General features: G+C 49.7%; 12 protein-coding genes across 12 annotated transcripts; 5 read left to right on the top strand and 7 right to left on the bottom strand.

The window, feature by feature from the left end:
* Positions 1–309: 309 nt before the first annotated feature.
* Positions 310–1,495, bottom strand: N7519_008913 (RNA-binding protein; the record flags this gene model as incomplete). Its single annotated transcript, XM_057295686.1, has 3 exons — positions 310–562; positions 660–888; positions 964–1,495. The coding sequence occupies 3 exons, from the start codon at positions 1,493–1,495 to the stop codon at positions 310–312; spliced, it is 1,014 nt and encodes a 337-aa protein (XP_057143568.1).
* Positions 1,496–1,849: 354 nt separating this feature from the next.
* On the bottom strand, positions 1,850–2,895 carry N7519_008912 (uncharacterized protein; the record flags this gene model as incomplete). Its single annotated transcript, XM_057295685.1, has 4 exons — positions 1,850–2,028; positions 2,104–2,255; positions 2,325–2,502; positions 2,574–2,895. 4 exons carry the CDS (start codon positions 2,893–2,895, stop codon positions 1,850–1,852), a joined length of 831 nt encoding a protein of 276 aa, XP_057143567.1.
* A 336-nt stretch (positions 2,896–3,231) lies between these two features.
* Positions 3,232–4,863, top strand: N7519_008911 (uncharacterized protein; the record flags this gene model as incomplete). Its single annotated transcript, XM_057295684.1, has 5 exons — positions 3,232–3,315; positions 3,380–3,629; positions 3,696–4,122; positions 4,181–4,708; positions 4,764–4,863. The coding sequence occupies 5 exons, from the start codon at positions 3,232–3,234 to the stop codon at positions 4,861–4,863; spliced, it is 1,389 nt and encodes a 462-aa protein (XP_057143566.1).
* An 85-nt stretch (positions 4,864–4,948) lies between these two features.
* On the bottom strand, positions 4,949–6,119 carry N7519_008910 (cytochrome oxidase assembly protein SHY1; the record flags this gene model as incomplete). Its single annotated transcript, XM_057295683.1, has 4 exons — positions 4,949–5,048; positions 5,110–5,215; positions 5,277–5,786; positions 5,879–6,119. 4 exons carry the CDS (start codon positions 6,117–6,119, stop codon positions 4,949–4,951), a joined length of 957 nt encoding a protein of 318 aa, XP_057143565.1.
* Positions 6,120–6,283: 164 nt separating this feature from the next.
* Positions 6,284–7,791, top strand: N7519_008909 (UBX domain-containing protein; the record flags this gene model as incomplete). The annotated part of the gene is made up of 5 exons (XM_057295682.1): positions 6,284–6,368; positions 6,430–6,482; positions 6,533–6,651; positions 6,716–7,691; positions 7,747–7,791. The coding sequence occupies 5 exons, from the start codon at positions 6,284–6,286 to the stop codon at positions 7,789–7,791; spliced, it is 1,278 nt and encodes a 425-aa protein (XP_057143564.1).
* A 424-nt stretch (positions 7,792–8,215) lies between these two features.
* Positions 8,216–8,863, bottom strand: N7519_008908 (uncharacterized protein; the record flags this gene model as incomplete). Its single annotated transcript, XM_057295681.1, has 3 exons — positions 8,216–8,248; positions 8,305–8,551; positions 8,649–8,863. The coding sequence occupies 3 exons, from the start codon at positions 8,861–8,863 to the stop codon at positions 8,216–8,218; spliced, it is 495 nt and encodes a 164-aa protein (XP_057143563.1).
* A 655-nt stretch (positions 8,864–9,518) lies between these two features.
* On the bottom strand, positions 9,519–10,342 carry N7519_008907 (Sas10/Utp3/C1D family protein; the record flags this gene model as incomplete). The annotated part of the gene is made up of 2 exons (XM_057295680.1): positions 9,519–10,108; positions 10,162–10,342. The coding sequence occupies 2 exons, from the start codon at positions 10,340–10,342 to the stop codon at positions 9,519–9,521; spliced, it is 771 nt and encodes a 256-aa protein (XP_057143562.1).
* A 338-nt stretch (positions 10,343–10,680) lies between these two features.
* On the top strand, positions 10,681–12,003 carry N7519_008906 (ketopantoate reductase family protein; the record flags this gene model as incomplete). Its single annotated transcript, XM_057295679.1, has 1 exon — positions 10,681–12,003. One exon carries the CDS (start codon positions 10,681–10,683, stop codon positions 12,001–12,003), a length of 1,323 nt encoding a protein of 440 aa, XP_057143561.1.
* A 122-nt stretch (positions 12,004–12,125) lies between these two features.
* Positions 12,126–13,433, bottom strand: N7519_008905 (uncharacterized protein; the record flags this gene model as incomplete). The annotated part of the gene is made up of 5 exons (XM_057295678.1): positions 12,126–12,447; positions 12,530–12,644; positions 12,706–12,823; positions 12,880–13,106; positions 13,169–13,433. 5 exons carry the CDS (start codon positions 13,431–13,433, stop codon positions 12,126–12,128), a joined length of 1,047 nt encoding a protein of 348 aa, XP_057143560.1.
* Positions 13,434–14,051: 618 nt separating this feature from the next.
* On the top strand, positions 14,052–14,976 carry coq4 (ubiquinone biosynthesis protein COQ4; the record flags this gene model as incomplete). The annotated part of the gene is made up of 2 exons (XM_057295677.1): positions 14,052–14,256; positions 14,327–14,976. The coding sequence occupies 2 exons, from the start codon at positions 14,052–14,054 to the stop codon at positions 14,974–14,976; spliced, it is 855 nt and encodes a 284-aa protein (XP_057143559.1).
* A 276-nt stretch (positions 14,977–15,252) lies between these two features.
* Positions 15,253–15,889, bottom strand: N7519_008903 (DNA-binding protein; the record flags this gene model as incomplete). The annotated part of the gene is made up of 4 exons (XM_057295676.1): positions 15,253–15,536; positions 15,641–15,651; positions 15,706–15,800; positions 15,866–15,889. 4 exons carry the CDS (start codon positions 15,887–15,889, stop codon positions 15,253–15,255), a joined length of 414 nt encoding a protein of 137 aa, XP_057143558.1.
* Positions 15,890–17,323: 1,434 nt separating this feature from the next.
* Positions 17,324–19,373, top strand: N7519_008902 (guanine nucleotide exchange factor SEC2; the record flags this gene model as incomplete). The annotated part of the gene is made up of 2 exons (XM_057295675.1): positions 17,324–17,884; positions 17,940–19,373. The coding sequence occupies 2 exons, from the start codon at positions 17,324–17,326 to the stop codon at positions 19,371–19,373; spliced, it is 1,995 nt and encodes a 664-aa protein (XP_057143557.1).
* Between the last annotated feature and the right edge of the window lie 672 nt (positions 19,374–20,045).

The raw sequence follows: 20,045 nt of genomic DNA, 5'->3' as shown, positions 1-20,045 counted from the left end.
GACTCCGAGATTTTACCCTGGTCATTCTAAACCATTATAGTTGTCCACTCAGGCACTGTTTACCAGGAAGCGTAGAAAAGAACATATCAATTGGTATCTTCAAAATCAAGCAATAGAGACATGAAGTAAGTACTTTTTGGAACCCATAAGAAAAAGCCGGCCAAACTTGATGCTCCCGGAAATGCATGGCTATCGAAATGTCCAGCTGCCTGCAGATGCTCCGGACACCTTGCTGTACACTGTCCATCCATCAACGAGTCGAGACCGTCCGAAATGAAACATAACAGCGAACCGGTGGCTTGTGCTGATTTAAACACGGCCTCTGCGGCTAGGGTGGAGACCAGCCCACTTATCGTCCTCAGCGCTGCCAGCGTTGTCAGCTGCGCCATCCATGCCAGTAGCATTGGCACCAGATCCGCCAGCCGGGGCAGCCTTCTTGTCATGCTTCTTCTTGTCCTTCTGGATATCCTTAGCCTGGCGCTGGCGCTCCTCATTGAGCTTCTCGTTCTTGGCCTGGATCTTGGCATTGCGATGTTCGGACTTGGCGCCGCCGCCGCCAGCACTGGAATTGGTAGTTAGTATATGATCTATGTTTGCAAATGGAATTTCTTTTCTTGGAGAAGGCCTGAAAATGGTCCAATGGCGGGGTGATAACTCACGTCAGCTCGACGTTCATGCGTCGGGGCGGGTACTTTCCGTCGTCGAAGGTGGAGTGGTGGTACAGCTTGAGGCAGGTCTTCATGCGGTCGTAGTTGTCGAACTCAATGAATGCAAAGCCGCGGCACTTCTTGGGGTCTTCCTTCTTGGTGGCGACGCGGATTGTGGCCGGGGGGTTCTTTTCGAAGTGCTTGGTCAAGGACTCGTGGTTGGCGGAGTAGGGAAGGTTGCCTGCATATGTGAAGATCCTTTGGTTAATCTTGTGTCTTTGGTCCGGCGTAGTCCATGTATATTGGAATCACTTACCGACAAAGCAGATGAAGCGGGAACTCTTCTGAGCTTGCTGATCCTCGGTGGATTCAGTGGTAGGCTCTTCTTTGGTCTCAGCCGCAGGCTCGGTTTTCTCCTTCTTCTCCTTCTTGGCCTTCTTCCTGTCCTTCTTCTCCTTCTTGTTGGCCTCCACCCTCTCGGCAGGAGTCACGTCAACATCCATAGCGTCCTCAGAGGGAGCAGCAGGCTTGATGTCAGCCTCCTCGACCTCCTCGGCCTTGCGCTTCTCCTTCTTGTCCTTCTTGTCGGACTTCTCGGACTTCTCCTTCTTGTCCTTCTTCTCCTTCTTGTCAGACTTCTCGGACTTGTCCTTCTTTTCCTTCTTCTCCTTCACCTCTTCCTGTGCCGGGGCAGCAGTTTCGGCGGGAGCGACGGCATCGGACTCCTCTTGCAGCTTGCGCTTTTCCTTCTTTTCCTTCTTGTCTTTCTTGTCCTTCTTCTCCTTCTTCATCTTCTTGCCCTCGGGCTCGACCACCTCATCCTGCACGAGTTTGCGCTTGTCACCCATTGTGGTGTTGTGTGGGGTAAATTTTATGGTGAAAAGGGACAATGGTGGGATGGGAAAGAAAACAAGACGAATAAGAGTCCTGGTAGTTTGAGAGAATAAGAAAAGAGGTGGAGAAGCTTGCAGCGCAACGAGACTCAAGCTCCAAAAAAAAGTCGGGCGGAGAGAAAAGTGAAATTAATTTTTGCCGTGTCTCGGGAGGCGGTAAATACAGTCCCGATAAGGCCTTGGCTTTTATAGTTCGCAATTTATCTACATAGGACGCACCACGCTAAACAATTATATGAATACATTCATCCAATTGATGTACTCAGATCATATACCAGTATAAAATTTCGTAATCAGCCCTCGGTTAGATCAGAACACCAAGATCTTCACACCTTTCTTCGTCCCATAACGCTCACGCAGTTCCGGCCGAGTAAGCAGCTTCAACAGCGGTATATGCGTGTCTTTCATGTCAAAGATGCCTCGCTGCTTCTGGTCAATGTGTGATCCATCAATGACAATGCGCTCCAGCTCCTCCAGATTGAGAGTTCCTAGAAGACCAATTATCAGCATCTGCATACACAATGAAGTAGAGCTGTCTATAGATAGCAACCAAGCAAACTCACCAGACTCGATCAAATCAGATATTCTGGTTGGGGTTCCAGCCCCGATACCAGACCGAGCACGTTGAAGGAACTGCTTCGCTTCCTCCAGCTTGATGTGCTTCGCGAACAGCTTGCCTACAATGCTTTCCTTGGTTTGGAAAGAGCGTAGTGCCCTAGTAACATCAATTGTCAGCCCCAGCTTCGACTCATGCCACAGAAAATACTGGAAATTTCCCACTTACCGTACAACATCAGCGGCCCGCAGAGCAGCACCCGAAATGACCAGTGTATGAGGGGTGCCGTTCTTCTCAGATGACTTTGACAGGTCGGTGCCTTTGGGACTGAACGTCTTGAGGAATTCGGGGAGTTGCTCCAGCTTTCGGGTGGGGGTGAAGGAAGAGGTGTCGAGGAATGCGGAATCTATAGATTTGTTAACTTCTATGACACCCATTGGCGGCCTTTGCCAATAGAACAGTAGTAAGTATACATACCTGGAACCGAAAGATCACTCAGTTCAACAGCAGAGAGCTCCTTATCGTGTCTTTTGGCCTTCTGCGCAAAGTGATCGCCCAACAAACGGCCGTCCATCTTGCCAATGGACTCGTCAATACCGTCTTTGCGCGTTGACTGACTTTCATCGTGCTCAGCCTGCTTCTTTTTGTTTTTGTTCTTCTTCTGCTTCTTCTTGCTTGATCCTTCTGCGGGTGTGCCAGCCTCGGGCTTTTCTTGCTTGGGAGCAGTGTCGTCGGCTTGTCTCTTGCGCTTGTTTTGGAGCTTATTGGAAAGTCCTTTGGGGGCGTTTGTGTCGGCCATTTTAGCAATAGCCAGTAAGCTTGGCAAAAAATCTTCCGAGTATTTCAAGCTTCAATTAGTAAATGCAAGTCGCATCGAGAAGACTTCATGGCGCAAAAAAAAAAAGCCGGCTGATTCAGCCAATCTTATCGATAAGAACGGGCCAATCATGCACTGGCCCGCAATTGTTGTTTCGAGACGCGACAGACAGACATCAACATCGATCTTGTAATTCACCGTCCGCCCAGTTGATCTGGGATTTTATTGCTGCGGTGATTACATATGTGGTCTGATATATCTTGCATGATATAGCTGTACATGATATAGCTGTACTTCTCTTACGGGGAAAACCAAGCCATGTCTACTTCTACCCCAAACGCGCGTGCTCGTCGGTCACCTTTTGGAACCGCTACCCCATCGGGAGATACGACATTGACCGGAGTGAGTGCTATCCCATTACCTTTGGGGAGGGTGGGAAACCACTAATCGTATCATCTCCCTACAGCTCCAACGCCTTCCTAGCCATACACGCTACCCTCTTACACCAAGTCGACTTATTACTGCAACCACCCCGGGCACCCAGCGGTCGGCCTCTCGATACACACCACGCGCTCGAGGTGTGGGTGCGCCAGCAACACCATACGGACTTCGTGCCCGGCAACAACGAGCAGCAAACACCCCTGGTCGGGATCGCCGACGAAGCGGCCGAATGCAGCGGGAGACTACATTCGATATTCTCAAAAACCTGGGCAGAGGTAAGAGGTTTACCGCGTATTGTTTCACATGAGGAATTGGACTGAATTTATTCGGGCCGGTCTTAGCACTCGCTCCTATATCTCAACCTATCCGCTCCTCGCCGCAGGAGAAGCCAGAGCCTATCGAAGAGCCAGTTGATGAATTTGAACAGCTTGATAATGAGCCAGAAATCGAGCGACCACGGTTATCTCTGCCTATTCAGGAGTCCGAGGAAGAAGGTGAAGAAGCGAGTCCTGAAATGCGCCCCCCGAGGATGTCTCTCGCCTTTGCAGAAGAGGATATGGATATCACCTACCAGTCTGTCGAATATCCTCGTGACACCAGCATCAGAGACCGGGACCGGTTATCAATGATGAGTCGAGCCACCGGCAGAATCAGTGGGGATTTTGATGAGACACGACTAGAGAGCGATGGTGGAGATGAAACTGGTATTGTGGGTGAGGATGATGAGGCAGAGGATACAATGATGAGCGGGGGCGACTTTGATAGAGGGTGGGTATACAAGAGTTGGATTATCTATGTTACAGATCTTGGCTAATATCACAAATAGGGGAGAGACGGAAGACCTGGGGCGCTTCCATTTTGACCTCAACTTTCCATCTCCTGCGGCTCCTCCGCTTGAAGATCCCACTGGAGGAGATATGAACGATATGGAAGATTTCGAACTGTCCACTGCGCAGCTACCTCAAGCTCCATCAGACGATGATGATAATGACGTTGGAGGTGACTTTGGTTTTGGACTCGAGTTCCCACCCGCAGCATCCCCCAGTGAGAGCCCTGGGATCGTTGGAGGTGGATTGCGAGATGAAGCTATCCCAGCCCAGGGCAAGCAAAAGAAGATTTCACGGCATGGGATTCCTGTCCCAAACTTGCCTGCAGGTGTGGTGAAAAAGCTAGCGACTCGCTTCGCACGTTCGGGGGCTGGATCAAAGGCAAAAATCAACAAGGCCACGCTGGCCGCCATCGAACAGGCGTCCTCTTGGTACTTTGAACAAGCGAGCCAAGATTTGGCTGCGTATTCGAAGCACGCAGGACGGAAGACGATCGATGAAAGCGATGTTATCACATTGCTGAGAAGGTCAGTTTCCTTGCAAGCCAACCATCTCATGGGAGTAATTGCTGATTTGTTCCAGACAACGCCATATCAACAACTCAACGACAGTGTTTTCCCTCGCGCAGAAACATTTGCCCAAAGAACTTCAGCAAGACATGAGATTGGCCATGCCTCCATGAATGTCCAGAACAAAATTCTCCATGAAAAGTAACGCCTTCAACGCCAATGAATTATGCTAAGGTAATGCTGGAATCCCACTACCGATTACCAGTTTCGGTTCTGGCGAACTCGGCGCATTGCCTCGTTGGGGTTCTTCCGTATAACCATCCACATCATGATGGTCGTGGCCAGAGACAGGCCATACCTGCAAAGTATGAGCGGAAATCTCTAGTGGGAAGGGAAAGCACACAACGGATGCAACTTACCAGGTGAAGATGTATTGAGAATGGTTGTTTCTCAAATTCACCACTGCCGCCCGGCCAATCGGGATACCCTTGGCCTCACGATCATAAGATTCGAGGAGGTCAGGCACTAGAAACGCAAATCATTGTTAGCCATGCATTAGCAAGATGATTTAATCTAGCCTCCTTACCCATTGTCTGCTCAATCCAAACAGGCTGGCTCCCGCTCTTCTCTGCCATCTGGTTGATATCGGGAAAGTAGAACTTTCCCTCCTCCGGCTTGTTATCCGGCGTAAACATGTTCTTCTTCCATGGCTCTCGTAGCAAACCCTCCACGGTCACCTCTTCATCGAGAACACCCAAAGGCCGGTCTTTTTGGTCCTTCAACTTCCGTGAGATCCAACCTCGGTTCACAAGTACGGTGCTCTGTCCCTCTCGCTCGAGGGGAGTAACCACGATATACCCATCCTCTCCTTCGTTCATGCGAGGTCCAACCAGCATTTCTTTGTCATGGCGGAGACGGCCGGTAGCATACACGCGGCGGTAGTCGAACTCTGAAATGGCATCTGGGTCGATTCGTGGCGGCAGTGGCAGAGGAGGCTTCACGAGACGGTCCTCGAACTTGGCGATCAGTTTGGTCTTCCAGTCCAGACGCTGTACCTGCCATGTTCCCAAGATAAATGAGATCACAGGAATCAGAGCTATATATATGTAGAACAATACGTTAGTAACTATCTCTTGGCCATGAAAATATATTATTCTGAAGAATATGTAGCATGGGACATGGACATACCCAAAATGATCAGACCAGGTCCATGTTTCTTATTAACACGGACAAGCTTTGCCGGGTGGTCCACAATATTCAGACTCTCAGCCAGCTGGCGCGATTGCGAGATATGGCGGAATTGTTGTAGGCGGTATTTGGCGCAGACGGAGTTGATCTTCGATGGGACACGAGGGCTCCGAACAACCCGAGTCGGCGGCGTCCAGACCCTTGCGGATGTCTTCTGCAAAGCAGAAAAGATTGACCGCATATCGACGGTTTAGGAAGTGTGAAGAGTGAGTGACGGGGTTTGAGTAGGAGGTTCCTGCAAATGCGACGGCAGTTGGGAATTTCGGGATCGGGGGTGACCGCCCAGGCTTCTCCAATATTATACTTGTGTCTCCGCATCGTCCTTGTCTTTACCGGAATGCGATCATGACACTTTTCTACACCGGTTCCCTTCAGGAGGGCATTGCTGCTGCAGTGAGAGATGTTAAAGCGGTTACTTGCTTTGTTAGAGGTCGCTGATTTGCTCCCCGCATTGAATGACATGTTGCTGATCTTGGGACTTGGACATACAGATGACGAGGAGTTGAGCTCTCAATGGGAGGACGCGTATTTTGGTGATGATGAGGTATATCCATTCGCTACATTGAATGTCTGACGGCATCTGACTTCCTGCAGGTTGCGCAAGCCCTCAATGCCAAAGCAGTTGTATTGCGCTTGACAGCGGGGTCACAGGAAGCTGGATTCCTGGCCTCTTTCTGTCCGATCTCGAAATTTCCGACTGTTGTTCTTATCAAGTGTGTTCAATCCCTGCAACGCCTGTGAGAAATTTGGCGTTGGTTTGCTGACTTCGCCCCCCAGGAATGGCACGCTGAAGGAATACATCGGGCCAGATATCTCGAAAGATGATTTCCGCACTCGATTGATTGCAGCTTTGGAAAATGAACAGACGCCCGGTCCTACACAACAACTACAAGGAAATGACACTCCTACTGCTTCAACTAATAATACGCCGGTGCCAGTTGCGCCCCGACCCCAGCCTGAGGCGCCGTCCAATGCCAGCAAATCTGCAAAGCAAGCAAGCGACACTGCAACGAAGAAACGATCACCTATTGAACAGATACCTAAGAAAGCTGCAGAACCAGCAAAGTCAGCAGGCTCTACATTACAAAAACAGTTATCACCCAAAGAAGCCAGCAGTAAAGACATTAAAGGCAAAGCACCGATGGGGTCTAAGAAGCCCACCGACAAAGCTGTCGCAAAGAACGAACACCAAGAGCCAAGACGCATAGTCCCTCGCGGACCTCCAACTGAGTACCGGCTACAAGTGCGCCTGTTTGATGGAAGCTCCGTGCGGTCTAGCTTTACACCCACTCAGACCATCCGAAATGATGTACGGGCTTGGCTTGATCAGAAGATGGAAGGCGACAACCGACCCTACAACCTCAAACATATCCTAACCCCCCTCCCCAGCGAAACTCTTTCCGTCGCCCAAGAGTCACAAACTCTCCGAGACTTAGGTCTTGGTTCCACCGCGAACCTGGTCATGGTTCCCGTGTCGACATACACGGAGGCTTATTCGGCGGCGGGTAGCTTGCCCGTTCGTGGTATCTCTGCCGTCTACAGCCTGGCCTCTTCTGCTGCCAGTACTGCAACAGGTCTTGTGGGTTCGTTCCTTGGATATGGTTCGACCGCACCGGCAAGCGGTGAAGACACCCCTTCGGCCTCTCCGGCTACTGGCAATTCCCACCGCCCAAGGAACGCAGGACCCAATATTCGGACGCTTAGGGACCAGCAAGATGGACGTGGGAATAGTCAGCTCTACAATGGGAACCAGGTATGTGGTGCTAATTGAGAATATCTTGTTCAGGGTTGGCTAACATCTTTCTCAGTTGAACTTCGAGCCACGAAAGAACCAGGATGACAAGGATAAATAAGTCCTAGCGGTATTGCTTCAGTGTTCTTGCATTATTTATCTATGGCGTTGATGGATCGAATGCTCTGTACTATGACACTCTGGCTATTATTCACTCTTTGGTTACTGTAAAGTTAGCAGTCATAATAAGTGACCTTGTCCATGAAGATTTTACAGATCTTTTCCATCGTACTTGGGTCTGATACAGGTATTGGTCAATGTACAAATGTAGGAAGTTCGTTAAATTCATGCATTCGACTTGATTCGGTAGTCAAGCATTGATTCCTATATCGAGGAGAGATGGTATAAAGTACAAAGAGGGGATATGGAAATGGCTATGCAAAAGAAAGATTGGCTATGAACAATCAAGCCCATAACCCCATAACTTATTACTAAAAATGGTATCTGTCTTTCTGACCACTAAGGGTCAAATTGGTATCAAACCCTTAGTAAGGCTTAGCGGCAGCCTGGCAAGCTTTCTGCAAGACATTAGTATGTATTCACAAGGCAGAGAAAAACAGAAGCGTAAACATACCAGCTGGTCAAGATACCAACCGCAAATGCTCAAGTTACCCTGGTTCTCATCCATGCAGTTGCGGAAGTTGCGGACGTCAACCTCACAGGCAGGGTTCTCGTACGCAGTCTGGGAAGCGTTGCTCTGGTAGAGACCGTTGTCCATAGCCTGGGCAGGGGGAGCCTGCTGGGCCTCGGCGGGGGCGCTGGAGCCACCGCTGAAGAAGCCACCGATGGCGTGGCCGATGGAGGAGCCGACAGCAACACCACTGTATCGAAATAACCGTTAGCACATATACCGGGAAAGTCGATCATAACCCCGGATTTTATCGGGGAACAAAACACAAAGCCGGGTCCGGTACTCACGCTGCGGTAGAGGCCATCTGGCCGAACAGACCAGGGCCGGCGCTCTGCTGCTGCATAGGAGGGGCCTGCTGGGCCTGCTGGGGTTGAGCGGCGGTCGAGTGAGGCTGCGACTGCTGCTGCGAGGGAGCAGCCGCGGGCCGAGCAGGAGCGGCGGTAGGGCGGCTGGGGGCGCTGCGCGCAGGGGTGGGAGCGGCACGGCGTTGTTGACGAGGCATTTTGATGGTTATGTGTGGGTTTGTTTGGACGAATGTAAAAGGGAGGTGAGGATATGCAAGTTGAGATAAGTATAAGTGCTAGTGGAGAAAGAAGAAGCTAGAAGATGAGTAAGTTCGGCCACTGAGGCAAACTCCGATGCAAACCTTGGAGATTCGTGGGTTCTGATTGGTCCAGGGTTGTCACGTGGATCGGACATTAGGGTGCCGTTGGCCGGAGCGGATCAGGAACGGAATTACTACAACATACGGGAATTACTAGCATGTGCTATTAAAAGCGATAGGACAGATGTGCGCAAATTATGTCATGGAAAGGACCAGTCTGATCTACTAGCTTGTGCATAGGGTGTTTGCTGTAGCTGCCATTGCGGAAGGGTATCTTGATTCATGGAGACTTCCAAGTCTCGTACGTAGTACATACATAGAGCCACTCATCGTGGTCTCGAGATGGCTGAGACATCCATCTAAATGGAAGCTCGTGGCCGTAGAGGATCGGCAAAGCGATGATCAGATTCGACAACGCATGGCGTGTCGACAGAGGTTCTGATAATGATGATGCGTAGCCAATGCTATGCTTCAGACGCCCGGGCAGTCCATCCTTAGCATTCGAGGCGCAAGGCAATCCGTACTTAGTTCCCACCAAAATCGGGCAATGCACTCATTGGGCCTTTCGAGCCTTTCGAGCCTCCTCCTTCTTCAGCCGTCGCTCCTTCTTCTCTTCCTTCAGTGTCGCCTTGCTGATTTTCCTCTCCTTCTTTGCCTTGCTGCTTTGTGATTTGTGTTCTCCCTTGGACTTCTTTTGGCTATCCTTCTCGGTCTTTTCGGATTGGCTTGTGTCAGCCTGGGGCTCTGCTGCTGTTGTAACGTCCACACCCCCTTCAGAATCATCATCGTCAGAGTCGTTATTGGTTTGTGCTTTCGAGGCCTCCATGCTCCTGCGGGCGAGCATGTCGGCTTTGAACTGAGCACGGGCTCGCTCTTTGGCCTGCTTTTCTGCTCGTTCCAGGTCATACTTATCATTGCCAGACTGTGGAAACTTGGTCAATAGCCATTGCGATACAATAGACAGGTCAACACTCACAAGGCCATGTTTGATGAATCTGTTCGCAGCTGCCTTATCGAGAGTCATGGAGCGTTCCTCCGGCTCTGTCTCCAGTGCCTTGATCTTTTCAAAGTACTGCTTCACACGGGTCAGTTCCCGGAACACTGGGTGCTGCTTCGCATCCACGCCGTGAAGCCGCAGATAAGCTGTCCAATTTCGTCAGTATATGTCAATTTTTTAAGATTGTAGTATCACGTACAGAAGATTAGTGATTCAAGTGTGTAAGTGATCAAGACGTGAAGTTTTGCTTTGTCCATAACAGGCAATTTGTTTGAGCTTTTGACGAGTGTGCTGGCCAAAAGAGGCTCGAGCACAGCCTCCAAGTCGTCGACATTGTCATCCAGCTGCTCAAGCAGCGGTAGTAGGTCTGTTGGGTCCATGGCGCGTGAGATGTGGTTTAGATGAGAAATTGCTTGATCTAAGAAAAAAATAGGACGGGTTCAACTGGGCGGTAAGAGCGGGCGGTGTGGATTCTGGACCGATTATTATCTGCGCGACTAAGATCGCCGAGAACTCGCGCATATCCAACAATTGCTTGATTGTTCGAAAATAGGCCTTGGTGGACACACCAGTGGGCGAGCTCTTATCTGTTCGGCAATACCCATGACATAAAAGTCGATACCTCACCAAACCCATCGTTCTGACCTCCTCCCATCTCCAAACACATACTTGCAACTCAATCGGATACTTCGGGGAGCTTCTCCTCAACACTCTCAGGATGCAGTCGACATTTCGGCCTCGCTCTTTGTGGCGCTCTGGCATTCTTGGTACATGTTTTCGCTCCAGGTTTCAGGTCTATGGTGTGCCAAGCACACGATTTATTTCAACATGGAAGGAAGAGTTGCAAGAGGTCAACCATGATACCAAAGCCCCTCTGTCTGGACGAGTGCACATCCTCGGAATGGGAAATCTAGGTTGCTTCTTTGCTCATTCTTTAGCCACGAGACGGTCACCGCCGCCAATCACAATATGCTTGCACAATGATTATCTTTACCAGGCCTTTGTTCGGAAAAGGGGACAAATTTCTGTCAGCACCCATGGCCTTGACGATGTTAGAACGGGATTTGATGTTGAAACAGTGGATGAAGAAGGAAGATGGTATACAATGCCACCGGTTGACAACCGGACCTCCCCATTCAATTCCATGTCACAGCCTCCGCCAGATAATGGTCCCATTGAGTGTCTGATTATCTGCACCAAGGCGCATCACACAGAGCTTGCCATTAAAGACATTAGTCACCGCCTGACCAAAGACTCGACCATTTGTCTCGTCCATAATGGTATGGGCGTACTCGAGTCTATCAATCAAAATGTTTTCCCCGATCCCAACAATCGACCACATTACATCCAGACAGTCTTCAGCCATGGTCTTGGTAGGAATGACTCGTTCAAGATTTCGCATTTGGGGGTTGGAACCACAATCCTTAGCCCGGTTGGAGATCCCAGTATCCCTCCCACAACGCCGGAAGCTGACCATACATGGGCGCCGTCCACGAAATATCTTCTGCGCCTCTTGACTCTCACCCCGCCCTTGGTCGCTGTGGCCGAGACACCGGCTGGTCTATTGCAATATCAACTTGAGAAATTGGCAGTGAACTGCGTCATCAATCCCCTGACTGCACTAAGCGACTGCACCAATGGCGAAATTCTCTACTCGTTCAGCTTTACCCGTGTCATGAGGCTGCTCCTCTTTGAAATCTCCGCCGTGATCTGTGCTCTTCCTGAGCTGCAAGGTATCCCGGGCATCGAAGATCGCTTCTCCCCAGAACGCCTGCGTCGTTTGGTTGTGAACATCGCGAGCAACACGGCCAAGAATCACAGTTCGATGCAGCAAGATATCAACCAGAGGAGATTGACGGAGATTGAATACTTCAACGGATGGATCGTGCGTCGTGGTGAAGAATTGGGTATCAAATGTGCACTCAACTACATGATCAAGCATTTGGTCGCTGCCAAAGCGGCTACCCATCGGAGCCGGGAAGCCGGCGCGATTCCCCTCGATCTCGACAATGTCATCTCTACCAACGAACCTCCCATTTAACAGCTCTAGACTACCATCTACTCTGTCGAATTCTTACTCTACCTTGGCTCCTTGTCATATCTCTCTGTTGGGCGAACAGGCCAAATGATTCAACAATAATCTAAATTCTTTCCAGAGAATATCTATACAGAGACCGTTTTGGCCGCATGATCGCAGAGATCCTTGATCTGCCTCCACCGTCTCAGCAACATCTCTGCTTTTGAACGATGTGCTTGAACAGCGGTGTTGAGTCCCATGGCCTTCTGCAGCGCCGTTATAGTTGCATCTGCCTCTGCGGCATATGTCAGAATCCACCTTTTGATGGTGGCCTCAGATCGACCCTCATCTAAGCCCTGTGATTGGCCTTCAAGAACATGGTTTCGCCAATCCTCCTCCTTCATATAACTCAGGCATGCAGCGACCTCTGTGCGGTAACAGGGTCCATGGGGAGTAACTTGATAGTTACTAGCGCTGTGTCAGTGGAGAACTGTATATATCGCGTGGGAAATGCGCATTGTCATGTAAAATATCAAATCAAATTACATACCCATAATATTGATTCAGCCACAAGTCCTCTTGTTGTTCGGCGGAATGGATGTCCCGGAAAATGATATCGTCAAGGTAGATCGAATCTGCTTCATTCACATCAAGAAAGAAGCCATCTGTGGAAAGAAAAGAACAAGTCAGCACGTTGAAGGGAAGAAAATAACGACACTTCCTCACATTCTGCTAGTAAAGTATCATTCGGATGACTGCCATAGTTCATGAACACTTCATCGCCCTCCTCATAATCTTTCGTAGCACGGAATACATATGTATTCTCATCAAATTTGACATCACGCTGTTTCCATCTACGTGTTAGCTGGGTCAATACAACGAAAATTCAGAAGCACTTACAGCAACATCGGCATGGTTGAAGTAATCAGCAAAAGGCACCAGCCCCATCGCATCATTAGGGTCTTCCGGCGTTTCCTGTCCCTCGCCAATCCAATAAAAGCTCCTGGTATTCACAATCAACCAGTTGTAGGAGAATGCCTCCCAGTTGGTATCCGGGAAGGCAGAAATGACATCGGACCACGCTTTGCGCAGGCGCTGAGCCTGCTGCGAAAGAATGTTCTGGTAATCTGCGCTGTATTTCCTCGTCTTTGGGCCTGGCTGTAGACTATTCCACCGCCCAGAAATTGACGGGGGAGAAGACTTGGCTGCTCTGAGTCAGTCGGGGCATCGTCCTTGCTGCTGGGCAACTGTGGTCCTCCCAGAACGGATGGCCACAGGATCGGCATGCTGTCTTCGAAGTCTTTCCGGCTGGGCCATGACTTGCGCCATAGCTCGTATTTTGGCAGTTCATCTGGTGCACCGTGTGTAAGATACGCTGCTAGAAGTGCCTGGACAGCAATGTCCTCTGGGAGTTTGTCGATGAAGGTGGAAGGGATATCTTCCACCCTGAGCATCAACTTTGTTGGCACTTGGAGGACAATTTCTCTTTTCTAGACAGTACTTAGTGAGTAGATATACAAACGAGGAGTATACATTTGCGGTTCATACTTTGATATTCCGGGTGGCCATCATTCCCAACCCACGTCCTTGGAACCGGGCCGGGGTCACCGAGTTGGTGTCTATGCCATTGGAGGTTGCCCATTCGGTGAAGGCCCCATGCTCTTCCCCGGGCCACCATTCGGGCTTCATACTAGATGGGTTTTGTGCTTCTTGGCAGACTTTGAGATGCTTGCCCTAGTCAGTATATATTATGAGATAGGGATTGAATTGGAGATATATAGTTCTTATAACACACCTTCAGAGTAGCCTGCTTTACTGTATCCTGTTTCCTCAAGCAAAGAAAGGCCTAAAAAGAATATTTCGTAGCCTCAAAACGCGTCGATGTGTCTCTGAAATTCACTCTACAATGTGGAGCAGATGGTTATCGGCGATAAACGGCGTTATCGCAAAGTACGGCAAGGCACGACGGCCACTTGTGCTGTCCCTGCCGATCCGATAGTCATACCACTTCTACTTTCACTTCAGCTTTCGTCCCAGACCATGCACAAGTTCCTCTGGCTTTGGGATTCATAATGTCGGTACTTGGGAGGCGTGGGGCAATTGAGCTTCGGGCATTGACTGCGAGCTCAAACCTATCAGCAAGCACTCTTCGGCCCTTTTCCGTTCTAAACCGCCCACCACCAAACTACCCTGGCCATGTCCCATTGACTACTATTGAACGCGGGGCTCTTGCTCTAGGTTCAGCAATTGGATCACTTATCAACCCTAGAAGAGCGGGTGTGTGGATATAATTTCCTACAGACCCAGTACAGAATCTCGGATCACGATCTAACAAGATACTCTATAGATCTTATTGCGGCCTTGGGCGAAGCTACCGCGACACCATTTTTCATATACCGGCTACGCGATGCCATGCTCTCGGATCCAACAGGGCGTCGCATTCTCCGTGATCGCCCCCGTATCACCTCCGAAACCCTCAAAATGACCCATCTCCGCACCCTCCCCGAGAATTCCGTCGGCCGGACATACGCCAAATGGCTAGATCGTGAGGGTGTATCGCCCGACACCCGAGATAACGTCCAGTACATCGACAATGAAGAATGCGCATATGTCATGCAACGATACCGCGAGTGCCATGACTTCTACCACGCAGTGACGGGTCTACCGATTTTTGTGGAGGGCGAGTTGGCTCTCAAGGCGCTGGAGTTCCTGAACACACTTCTGCCCATGACCGGGCTGAGTCTATTCGCCTTTGTACGGATGAAGCCTGCCGAAAAAGAGCGGTTCCTCACGTTACATCTCCCGTGGGCTATTCGCAGTGGGCTGGGGAGTAAGGAGCTTATCAATGTTTATTGGGAGGAGGTGTTGGAGAAGGATGTGGATGAGCTCAGAGCTGAGCTGAATATTGAGCGTCCGCCGGATCTTAGAGAGATTCGGAAGATGATTCGGCAGCAGCAGAAGCGGGAAAAAGAGAGACAGCAGCAGGCTTCGAACTGAGCTGGTTTGCGTCATGTTGGAGTGATGGATCTCGAATATAGGGAGAGATGTATGATTATTGGATCGTTGTAAACCATATACCAATGCGTGGATGCGCAGATGCGAAGCTGATCCTCAATTTAACCCGGCTGCAAATAATGTAAAAGAACGAAGGACCATAACGCCTGGAGTAGATTTTTCCGGTGGCCCACGAGCGGATAGCAACAGAGGTATCCGAATGCAATAAACAAAAAGGCCATAGGCACAAGTGATCATAGAACACATTTTATGCAACCCTTACAGGTCCAAGAGATCATCGTCGTCGTCCCACCCACCTTTGCGGCGAGAGATAACGATTTTTTGCTCCTCCTCTTCTTTGCGCTGGTTCTCCGCCACAGCCCCCAACAACTCCTTGAGCTGTGCCTCGGTTACCTTTGCCCGTAACTGTCCGGACTGGGCGAGCATGATGAGACGGTTCTCGATATCTGTTGCGCGCGACTCCTTAACGAGGCGGATACGACCCAGACGATCGGCAGCTTCGGGGTCGAGGATTTGCGTCAGGATCGAAGCACGTTGCTCGGCTGGAATAAATCAAGGGGGTTAGAAATTCGGCCACACAATGACGTTGCTTGTGGTCCGTCGAAGTCGAATCAATGGACTAGGAACGTCGGATCTGGAGACATACCCTCTGCTTGTCTGGTTGAATTCATTAGCATACAGCATATTCTAGCGACTTATTGCAACACTTACCTCCTCTGTTGTGCCTGCTCGCCACCATCTTGACCGGCTGGACCACCTCCGCGGGGTCCTTGTTGCTGGAGTTGCGCGAGACGAGCTCGTCGGATCTGTCTCTTTCTTAGTACCGGAGTCGAAGGGCGCCGAGCTCTCATGATATGGTTGTGAGACTGACCTCTTCTAGCTCTGCATCAGCCATGGTGGATATTCAAATAGAATGAGTGGGCTTAGATTGATCGAATGTTGAAGAGTCAAGGATTAATTTGGTGAACCCCACTTGGGCTCACCCGGGTACGGAGGGGTGTAACGGCCATACTTGATTCCGGGGTAGTTCTGGACAAATATACAACATTTTACTTGGTTAGAGCATGTAGTGACTGGTAGAAAGGGGAATTGATGAATTTAATGTCATAGCAATAATTGTACATATATATCTAGCTACTATCTATATATTTTTGTACAAAGCTGCCCTCGCTATACAGTAGATAATTAAAAATCTACAAAGACCACAGAAAATAGATAGAAATAGACAGTGAATCACCGATAATAGATCTATCTAACATCATATATGTATGTGCCTAGGTAGTATTCTATCAATGCATGTGTTTCCCCTCTTTAAGTACGGGGCGGGGGAATTACACGTGGAACTTGCCCAGGTGAGTATTTCAAACTTCACCGTCGACATGTATAATTTGGTGCTTAATTGTGTTTAATCGTTTAATTGGCTTGTTTCATGGTCTAATACCTTGGTATATTTGTGTGGTCACTGTTATGTGTGATAGAGACCTCAACATGTACTTTATGTATAGGCGCCTATCACGTACTAAAAACTGCGCCTTGAGGGGCAAATCTGAAGTAAATTACCTCCTCCGTACTCGTACTCCCTCCCGATCGATAGCTTCAGGGTTAGCTCCAAATTAAATCCCCGGGCTATCAGAAGCGCCCGGGGTGTCCGTTCCGTGTCCGGTCTCCGGGTGGCGATGCTGAGTTTGTCCCCCTCACATTGACTGTCCCTTCGGAAAAGCCCATTTTAATATTCATCCGATAAAAGTCTTCATCTTCTTCCAAGTGTGTAGCGCAGTCGATCTTTCAATAGTCCATCTATGCTCGGTCCATATCCGGGTGACTAAGCCTCGATTCATCCTTCAGGACTCGCGCTGCCACCCCAATTTCCTCGACACCCTCAACAGGCTGATATTTCCGATCAGTCCTGTTTGTGGCGATTCAATCCTTCTCTTCACTTTCAGCACACTCATTTCTGTTATCTCTTTCGGCCATCCGACTCTCCTCACTTCTAAATCCCGATTCCACTATCTTTCAGCCTATTACGTACCCCGTGGACCTACTCGACCGCACGCGCGACCTTTCTATTCTAACACTTAACTCTCTGGTGTGAATGGCGTGGATAGTAACCTGTCTACCGGAGCTTTTCTGGACGTGATTCTGTTCTTGTTCTGGCGACGAGCGAATCCTCTCTTGCCTTACATCCCGAACGCCTTCTACGTCACTCATCATGGCCGAGTAAGTATCCCATCACGATGTGCTTTTTTGGGACTTCAATTATTGACGCTTTAGGTGGGGCAGTTTAATTGCCTTTCAAACCTCTCATCATAGCTTCTTCTCCCCATCCAATATGATTCCCCGCAACGCCCATAAGAGGTCGCTCTCCTCTGAGCACCGGTCGTTATCTCCTGACCGAACCGTCATCAAAGCGAAGTCCACTACCAATCTCTCCGACATTGCTTCTTCAAATGGAACACAAAACTCCGGATTTGATGACAGCAGTTTCAGCACCCTGCAGGACCCACGATTAATGGTCGGGCCGGAGGTCTCACATTCGACGTCATCGTCTCACCACCCCGATTTGAGCAACGAAGTAGCAGCATTGTCTGTGAAATTGATCCAGGCCATCAACAACCAAACGAATCTCGACGATAGCCTGGTTGCTACCCGTCAAGAGCTAGAACTAGCTCAGGGCAAGATTCAAGCTCTGGAGTTCCAGAATGAGAAATATCGGCGAGACATTGACAACAAAGTCTATATCAGAAAGGTCGACTCTGATCGCGAAATTTCGCAATTACGCGATGCGTTAGCGGAAGAAACGGCCCAACGTCTCGCTGCTGAAAAGGGCAGGAAAAATATTGAGCAAGAAGTAGAAACCCTTACTGCGGCTCTTTTTGAAGAAGCCAATAAGGTCGGTTATCTCCTTAACACATGCATTTTAAATCTAAATTCTAACGCTACTTCAGATGGTGGCTGCAGCTAAAATCGAACGGGAAGCGGTGGAGAAGAAGAATGAGCAGTTACGTTCTCAAGTTAAAGACACCGAGTCGCTCCTGGCATCGCATCAAGACCAGCTTGCCGAGCTCAAGTCTGTCATGCAAGCGATGAACCTTCAAAAAGATGACTTGGAAAGCCGTGCCACTCCGTCATCTCCAGACGAGGTCTCACAAGCGCAAGGTTCTAGTAGCCAAGAGACTGAGCTTGAACCCGCTCCTGTATTGATTGGCAACCCCGAGGAGCTCACTCCGGGCCCTTCCTCCAGCTTCCCGCAGCTCCTCCGCATGGTTTGTCGGACGGACCTACAGGCTTATGAGGATTTCCGCGATCTGTTGGTACTCTCTCGGAGCTCTAAGCCTCCTAGCCGTGCTGCTAGTGGGTCATATGGGGGCCTGAACGTGATGGGTCTGGCAAGCTTTGCTAGTGGAGGATCTCCGTCGTCGACTTCATCGCCCACCAAAGGGTTTACCCATTCTCCCAATGGGAGCACCTCTTCTACAACGGGATCGAACTTTTCCTTGAAGGAAACTCGCTTTTACAAGCGGGTGCTTATGGAGGATATTGAACCTACGTTAAGACTGGATCTAGCGCCCGGGATCTCATGGTTGACCCGGCGTACCGTTCTAAGCGGTATCTGCGAAGGCAGTCTTGTCGTGGAGCCAATGCCCCCATCATCCAAGAAATTCGAATTCCCCTGCTCTGTCTGCGGTGAACGCAGACCCGGCACGCCTAACGAAAGAACCCATCGTTTCCGAACATCAGATAGCGAGACCGCTCAAAGGTACTCACTCTGTACGCTCTGCCTAGAAAGAGTGCGCTCGTGTTGCGAGTTCACTGGCTACCTACGTCTCATCCTTGATGGACATCTTCGGGCTGGCGATACCGAAGAAGAAAAAGAAATCTGGGATGAGACTATCCGCCTCAGAGAGAGGATGTTCTGGTCCCGTGTCGGAGGAGGCATCATTCCAATGTGCAATCGCCCAAGCGAGCCAGAGGCGGAGCTGGCCAGCACAGAGTCTAATAACGACGCCGCCGAGGACGATGATGACCGCTATCTCTATCCTGTGGACGTTACTTATATCGAGCCCAGGATGGAGAAAGTGTCAGCGGATCGACTCGCATCGGAAACACCAATCACAGAAACCCCTCCTGAGCACATAACCCACCCTGATGTTCCTCGACCTCAAAGTTCTATCTATGACAGGGACGATGCTGCTTCTTTGAGTGACTCGGAACGCAAACGAGTTTCTACCGATTCAGCAGCAAGCGTTTACGAAGAAGCTAGCGCTGACGTGGATGCTAATCCCACGGTACCCGTCCCCAACGAGCCCTCCATCGTTCTGAGTCGCGAGACAGACACAGACACAGACGTCGCCAAACCAAATGGTTTGAGCAACTCTTGACCTCGGTTGATCATAAGCGATCAACACGAGTGATACGACTACACGGTTTACCCAGCATTTTATGATCCGCCTAATGTCTTCCCCCACCCTTTGGCATTGCATTCTTGAGCCACTTAATTCTCTTTCTCTTCCAGGTCGTTGATACAGACCTGCCCATTGGGAAATGCTGCTTCTGCTTCTTCCTCTACCTTTAATAACCCATTGGGTTACACCTTGATGATGTTCCTCATTGGTTTTGGCTTTTTGGGTGTCCTCTTTTCACTTTCAGCAGCATGGCCTCTTGTATTATTATCAGCCTTTTCGCTTCCGACCATGTATACATAATAATGCGTTCTGTTTTTTTTTCCCTTGCTCCGTTTTCTTTTCCCGCGGATATTTGGACCAGGTGTATGGATCTTCGCTGTTTCTGTTCTTTTTTCTCTTCTTTCTTCTCTTCTTCGTTCCCAATTTTGACTCGCGACGATGCTGGTCTCGGGACCCATTGGTGGTGGAAGTATTGTGATAAATGATAGATGAATTTGAATCAAATTACTTACATAGACGATATATTTTCAAGGGATAATATGCAGTAGAAGAGATTGACACATGCCAGTCACTAATGCCCAAAGGATCACCAGTACTTTGTACGCTAGACAGATCCAAGTAATAACTACGGTGGAAAGAAGCATAGAT

The sequence above is a fragment of the Penicillium mononematosum genome (genome assembly GCF_028829835.1).
Source record: "Penicillium mononematosum strain IBT 11891 chromosome Unknown utg000005l:1.0-9366267.0:1.0-9372171.0, whole genome shotgun sequence".
Lineage (NCBI taxonomy): Eukaryota > Fungi > Ascomycota > Eurotiomycetes > Eurotiales > Aspergillaceae > Penicillium > Penicillium mononematosum.
The sequence above is the reverse complement of the archived record's forward strand: the minus strand, read 5'-3'. Positions and strand labels throughout refer to the sequence as shown.